We start from the raw sequence: 7,956 nt of genomic DNA on the forward strand, positions 1-7,956 counted from the left end.
TAAAATGAGTTTCCAGCAACATATCCATGGCATAACTAAAACTGCCTTTTTCTATCTCTGTAACATTGCCTCAGCTCTTCTGCTGCTGAAACCCTCATTCATGCCTTTGTTACCTCTAGACTTGACTACTGTAACTCATCCTGGCTGGCCTTCCACATTCTACACTACCTAAACTTGAGGTCATCCAAAACTGAGCAGCCCGTGTACTAACTCGCACCAAGTCCCAATCGCCCATCACCACCGTGCTTTCTGACCTACATTGGCTCCCGGTTAAACAACACCTCTATTTCAAAATTCTCATCCTTGTTTACAAATCACTCCATGGCCTGGCCCCTCCCTATCTCTGTAATCTTTTTCAGCATCACAACCCCATAAGATGTCTGCGCTCCTCAAATTCTGGCCTCTTGAACATCCTTCATTATAACTGCTCAACCATCGGTGGCCGTGCCTTCAGCTGCCTGGGCTCTAATTTCTGGAACTCCCTCCTTAAACCTCTCCGCCTCTCTACCTCTCTTTCCCTTTTTAAGATGCTTCTTAAAACCTACCTCTTTAAACAAGCTTTTGATCATCTGCCTTAATTTCTTCTTTTTTGGCTTGGTTTCAAATTTATCTGTTTTGTCTTGTAATTCTGTTGTGAGACGCCTTGGGACGTTTTACTATGTTAAAGGCGCTATATAAATAAAAGTTATTATTATTTATTGCAAGGGTGATGTCATATAAAAGTAGGGAAGTCCTGCTACAACTGGTGAGACCACACTTGGAGTACTGCATACAGTTTTGGTTTCCTTATTTAAGGAAGGATATATTTGCATTGGAGGCAGTTCAGAGAAGGTTCACGAGGTTGATTCCTGAGATGAAGAGTTTGTCATATGAAGAAAAGTTGAGCAGGTTGGGCCTATACTTATTGGAGTTTAGAAGAATGAGAAGTGATTTTATTGAAATGTATAAGATTCTGAGGGGCTTGACAAGGTAGATGCAGAGAGGATGTTTCCCATCGTGGGGGAATCTAGAACTAGGGGGCATAGTTTCAGCTTCAGAATAAGGGTCGCCCATTTAAAATGGAAATGAGAAATTTCTTCTCTCAGAGGGTCGTGAATCTTTGGAATTCTCTACTCCAAAGAGCTGTGGAGGCTGGATCATTGAATATATTTATGATGGAGATAGACAGATTTTTGAATGATAAGGGAGTCAAGGGTTATGGGGAGTGGGCAGAAAAGTGGAGTTGAGGCCAGGATCAGATCAGCCATGATCTTATTGAATGGCGGAGCAGGCTCAAGGGGCCAAATGGCCTAGTCCTGCTAGTATTTTTTATGTTGTTATGTTCTTATGTTTTGGTCTCCTTATTTAAGGAGGGGTATACTGGCATTGGAGGAAGTTCAAAGAAGGTTCACGAGGTTGATTCCTAAGATGAACGGGTCGTCTTATGAAGAAAGGTTGATCAAGTTGGGCCTATACTTATTGGATTTTAGAAGAATGAGAGGTGATCTTACTGAAACGTATAAGATTCTGAGGGGGCTTGACAGGGTTGACGCAGAGAGAATTTTTCCCCTCGTGGAGGAATCAAGAACTAGGGGGCATCGTTTCAGAATAAGGAGTCACCCATTTAAAATGGCGATGAGGAGGAATTTCTTTTCTGAGGGTTGTAAATCTGTGAAATTCTCTACCCCAGAGAGCTGTGGAGGCTGGGTCATTGAATATATTTAAGGTGGAGATAGACAAATTTTTGAATGATAAGGGAGTCGAGATTTATGTGGGGTGGGCAGGGAAGTGGAGTTGAGGCCAAGATCAGATCAGCCATGATCTTATTGACAGAGCAGGTTTGAGGGGCCAAATGGCCTACTCCTGCTCCTATTTCTGTGTTCTTATGTTCTGCGTTAAATTTCATCGGCCACGTGTCTGCGCATTTCACCAGCCTGTCTATGTCTTCCTGAAGTCTATTACTCTCCTCCTCACTGTTCACTATACTTCCAAGTTTTGTATCATCTGCAATTTTTAAATTGTGCCCTGTACACCCATGTCCAAGTCATTAATATATATCAAGAAAACGAGTAGTGTTAGAACCGACAGCTGGTGTATACCTTCCTCCAATCCGAAAAATAATCGTTCACCACTTTCTTGTCATTTAACCAATTTTGTTTCGAGCCTGCCACTGTCCTTTTTATTCCATAGGCTTCAATTTTTCTGGCAAGCCTTTTGGAAATCCATGTACACTACGTCAACCGCATTACCCTTATCAACCCTCTCTTTCATCTCATTAAAATATTCAACCAAGTTGTTTAAAGATGATTTGCCTTTAACAAATCTGTGCTGGCTTCCCTTAATTAATCCACCCCCCTCCAAGTGACTGTTAATTTTGTCCCTGATTGCTGATTCTTAAAGCTTTCCCACTACCGAGGTTAAACTGACTGACCTGTAGTTGCTGGGTTTATCTTTACACCCTTTTTTGAACAATGGTGTAACATTTGCAGTTCTCCAGTCCTCTGGCATCACTCCTGTATCTATGGAGGATTGGAATATTATGGCCAGTACCTCCGCGATTTCCACCTTCACTTCCCTCAGCATCCATCTGTTCCTGGTGATTTATCCACTTTAAGTACAGTCAGCCTTTCTAATACCTTTTCTTTGTCAATTTTTATCCTATCAATCTCTCCACTACCTCCTCCTTCACCATGTCTATGGCAGCAACCTCTTCCTCGGTGAAGACAGATGCAAAGTACTCATGTAGTACCTCAGCCATACCCTCAGCCTCCATGGTCCCTAATTGGCCCCTTCCTTCCTCTTACTACCCTTTTGCTATTTATATGCCTATAAAAGACTTCTGGATTACCTTTATGTTGGCTGCCATTCTAATCCCATACTCTCTCTTTGCCACTCTTATTTTCATTTTCACCTTTCTATATATAGCCTGATTCTCAGATGTATTTGCAATCTGACATCTATCATACGTGCTCTTTGTTGTAGATTGAAATTATAGCATTATAAATAATATATTATTATTTGTACTGTTTCTCCTCAGCACTTTACTTGGCGTCCTACGAGAGTGAAAGCCCTGAGAACCACATTGAAAAGGAGAGGTGGAAGTCTCTAAGGTAGACACCAAAGCTCATTAAACAGCAATTTTAGTACATGGGTAATTACAAAGAATAGCATATATTTAAACCTCTATATAAATCCAAAATAATTACAATTTTTCCTTTACTTATTTTTATTTGAGGATCAATGGGATCAGTGTGTTTTTGATCTGTTCACTTAGTGATTGTATGCTTTTATTTTAAATCTCCACTGACTGTTTTCCAAACCATAGCAAATACTTGAGATTGAAAAATTGAAAACAAAATGAAATCCAGCAATTGGTTTGTAAATGGATGTATGCACACTAATCTCTTTATCAACAGTGATATGGAGCAGACATTCTTCAAAGGCCTCTGCCCTGCCCATATAATTCCAATGCATGCCCTCCTGCAAAATGGGAGAATGCGGAGCTTCATCAGGAACCCTGTAGCTATGAATATTGTGAGGATTAATGGAAAGAAATGAGTGGAGGAAAAATCCATGATTTAAACAGGAATATTTGTAAACATCATACCTTATACTTATCCCTATTCCAAAGTTTACCCATAGCGGTGGTTTTTATATTAAACATAAGAACGTAAGAACATAAGAATTAGGAGCAGGAGTAAGCCATTCGGCTCCTCGAGCCTGCTCCGCCATTCAATGAGATCATGGCTGATCTTCTACCTTAACTCCACTTTCCTGCACTATCCCCGTATCCCTTGATTCCCTTAATATTCAAAAATCTGTTGCTCTCTGTCTTGAATGTACTCAAAGACTGAGCCTCTACAGCCCTCTGGAGCAGAGAATTCCAAAGATTCACCACCCTCTGAGTGAAGAAGTTTCTCCTCATCTCAGTCCTAACTGGCCAACCCCTTATTCTGAGACTGTGACCCCTGCTTCCAGACTCCTCAGTCAGAGGAAACATCCTTCCTACATCTACTCTGTCAAGTCCTGTAAGAATTTTGTATGTTTCAATGAGATCACCTCTCATTCTTCTAAATTCTAGAGAATATAGGCCCAGTCTACTCAATCTCTCCTCATAGGTCAATCCCCCCATCCCAGGAATCAGTCTGGCGAACCTTTGTTGCACGCCCTCAATGGCAAGTATATATTTCCTTAGGTTAGGAGACCAAACCTATGCACAATACTCCAGGTGCGGTCTCACCAGGGCCCTATAGATTTGCAGTAAGACGTCTTTACTCTTATACTCAAATCCTCTTGTAATAAAGACCAACATACCATTTGCTTTCTTAATTGCTTGCTGTACCTGCATGTCAACTTTCAGTGATTTGTGTACAAGGATACCCAGGTCCCTCTGAACAACAAGACTTCCCAATCTCTCACCATTTAAAAAATATTCTGCTTTTCTATTTTTCCTACCAAAGTAGATAACTTGACATTATATTCTATTTGCCATGTTCTTGCCCATTCACTTAGCCTGTCTATATCCCCTTGAAGTCTCTTTGCATCCTCCTCACAACTTACATTCCCACCTAGCTTTTTATCATCAGCAAACTTGGATATATTACATTTGGTTCCCTCATCCAAATCATTGAAATAGATTGTGAATAGCTGAGGCCCAAACACTGATCCTTGCTGCACCCCACGAGTTACAGTCTGCCAACCTGAAAATTATCCGTTTATTCCTACTCTCTGTTTTCTCTCCGTTAATCAATCCTCAATCCATGCTAGTATATTACCCCCAATCCCATGAGTCCTAATTAACCACTTGTGTGGCACCTTATCGAATGCCTTCTGAAAATCCAAATATATCACATCCACTGGTCCACCCTTATCTATTCTACTAGTTCAACCTCAAAAAACTCTAGCAGATTTGCCAACGTGATTTCCCTTTCATAAATCCACGTTGACTCTTCCCAATCCTATTATTATTTTCTAAGTGCCCTATTACCACATCCTTAATAATAGTATCTAGTATTTTCCCTACTACTGATGTCAGGCTAACTGGTCTGTAGTTCCCGTTTTCTCTCTCCCTCCTTTCTTAAATAGCAGGGTTACATTAGCTACCTTTCAATCTGCAGGAATCGTTCTAGAATCTATGGAATTTTGGAAGATGACAACCAATGCATCCACTATCTCCAAAGCCACCTCTTTCAAAACCCTAGGATATAGGCCATCAGGTCCAGGGGATTTTCGGCTTCCAGTCCCATTAATTTCTCCAATACAGTTTTTTTACTAATACTAATTTCTTTCAGTTCCTCATTCTCCCTGGACCCCTGATACTCCACTATTTCCATGAGGTTTTTCATGCCTTCTTCCATGAAGACAGATACAAAGTAGTTGTATAATTTCTCTGCCATTTTCTTGTTCCCCATTATAATTTCTCCTGTCTCAGCCTGTAGGGGACCCACATTTAGTTTTGCTAATCTTTTCATTTTCACATAACTATAGAAGCATTTACAGTCTGTTTTTATGTCTCTTGCTCGTTTACTCTCATATTCTATTTTCCCTTTCTTTATTAATTTCTTGGTCCTCCTTTGCTGCATTCTAAAATCCTCCCAATCCTAAGGCTTACTGCTCTTTTTGGCAACATTATAAGCCTCTTCCTTTGATCTAATACTATCGTTAACTTCTTTTGTTAGCCAAGGTTGGATCACTTTTCTTGTGGGGTGTTTGTTGTAAATGATGTATTAATTGTTTAAATGCTAGCCAGTGCTTGTCTACTGTCATACCTTTTAATGTAGTTTCCCAATCTACCTTAGCCAACTCTCCACTCATACCTACATAGTTTCCTTTGTTTAGATTTAAGACCCTAAAACAGTGCGACAACACATAGGTTTAGACATCTTCCAGAAGTTTCAAGATTACAATATTTATCTGCTCTCTGAAAATACACAAATTAGGCTGGCTTGTTTAGAGCTTATCGGAAGTATTTTGTTTTAAATCTGATGGATATTTAGTAATTATAGGTTAGTAAGTACCTGAAACAATAATCCACCTGAGAAAAGAGTTTGAATAATCTTCTTTTGACATGATTACTGTGCCTTATTTTTTGTCACAAAATTTAAAATTTACATTGCTCCTCCATGTTCCTATTGTGCACTTAAAACAATATATTTATTTTTCTTTCAGATCAACACTTCTAACTAGAGTTTAGCATGGACATAAAGCACTCTATAATTGGCCCCAAATGTAAGATGTTTTGAGAACAAGGGACTTGGACATACAGTGGTCGAGAACTCCCGTGTCTGCATGAAGGAGGATGAATCTCAATGAGAGCAAAACAGACATTGGATGCCCATATTTCATGGTTCACAGATCAGATCCGAATGTGTGATTTTTTTTTTTGTTTAGCTTGATGTTAGCTAATTCACTATGAATTGAACTTTGAGAGTATGCTCATGGTTGCGCACCTCTGTATTAGCTCACAAGTTGTGGACTGAACCCCAGAGTTTGCAGCTGATTATTCTCTGCTATTTCAGACAGAACTTTAGAACTGGGTGCCGGTCTCCAGCTGGTCTATTGATTATTGGAATTAAAACTGAACCCTGAGTTTGCTGCTGGTTAGCCAACTCAGTATTATGAAAAAAAGATTGCTAATATAATGATGTTCATGACAATGGTCACACAAATAGTACTGGAACGCAATAGATTTGTGTGATATGACAAGCTAGTTATATCCATGACTAAATTGTTTACATAGAACACTTTGTAAATATTCCACATGCAGTGTGAGTCACATCTGTATAGGTTTTGGCACACCCTGAGATTTAAAGTAATGCTAAAGAATGGAAGTGGTAGAATACAATATTTTGGCGTATGTAAGAATTAAAAAGCATTTTCGGTGCTTTTAGGAGATGTTTGGTACTTTTCCTACACTTACACTAAAACACTAACACAAAAACAATATACCTTATCAGCAGCAGTAATGCAGGGACTTGCTCTGCAGGAACACTTGCAGATTTATTGATGAAATTATAAGAAGTTAATTACCCTATAAAATTTACTCTTCTGTGAGTCACGTCAGCATTAGGATTGTGCAATACCTTGTTTTGTTAGACGTCTTTGACTTGCTTCCAGTAGCTGTAAGCACTTAAAAATAGTCATTCCAGATGTGTCATGAAAGACATCACAGGACTGTAAAATAGTAATGAACGTGGTTCAGAAAAAGTTTAAATGCCAGTGATTTACTAACGGAGCTGACAAGATAATGTACATGTTTTTGTAAGGCATTTGAATGAAGGCTGATATTTTGCAGGCGTTTTGTCCTGCCATTATCTTTTTTTGCTTTAAAAAAAATAAGAGCAGTCACAATAGTTGAGGCTAAGATCAAATCAGCCATGATCTTATTGAATGAGGTGGCAGGCTCGAGGGACCAGATGGCCTACTCCTGCTCCTATTTCTTATGTTCTTATGTTCTAATATTGTGGTTAACTTATCTCTGTATATCATTTATACTTTTATGTGTATATCGTAATGTATTTTAAGTGTCAAGATTGCTTAGAAGTGGATTTTTAAAATTTATGTGGAGATTTTATAAATATTGAAGGTTTTCTTCTCTCACCAATGACATTGTTTTATATTGAATCTTTGGCATAGTATAATCTACAGTTTACTGAAGCAATGGAGAAAGATAATTCTAGTCATCTGTTACCAGTTTTGACAATTTTATGCGGCAACAAATAGCAGAATTTTGTGCCAGCAAATGACTATTAGTGAGTCTATTTGTATGCATATCCAACATGCCTTTATATCTTAATTGTGGGCTGGAAGGACAAAGGGCAGCCTTAGGCCTACATGGCAGGAATGTTTTCTGGTCACCCACAACCCACATGACGCAAGTTACCCGCTGGATGTCAACCCAGTCTCCACTCTCCAGGATTGTCCGGAATAGGGTTCAATCCCTGCACCTTCCGGCTCAGAGATGGGAATGCTCCTACT

At 39.3% G+C, this 7,956-nt stretch overlaps 1 protein-coding gene across 1 annotated transcript in view; it reads left to right on the top strand.

Annotated features, from left to right (window-relative positions):
- Positions 1-6,391, top strand: part of rasgef1ba (RasGEF domain family, member 1Ba) — a 209,536-nt gene extending 203,145 nt beyond the window's left edge. Inside the window, exons 13-14 of the mRNA XM_070863893.1 lie at positions 3,017-3,089; positions 6,148-6,391. Coding sequence (XP_070719994.1) covers positions 3,017-3,089; positions 6,148-6,172 — 98 coding nt within the window. The 3' untranslated portion in view covers positions 6,173-6,391. The remainder of the gene's footprint in view (positions 1-3,016; positions 3,090-6,147) is intronic.
- The last annotated feature ends 1,565 nt before the right edge of the window (positions 6,392-7,956 follow it).

The sequence above is a fragment of the Pristiophorus japonicus genome, chromosome 2 (assembly GCF_044704955.1).
Source record: "Pristiophorus japonicus isolate sPriJap1 chromosome 2, sPriJap1.hap1, whole genome shotgun sequence".
Taxonomy (NCBI): domain Eukaryota; kingdom Metazoa; phylum Chordata; class Chondrichthyes; family Pristiophoridae; genus Pristiophorus; species Pristiophorus japonicus.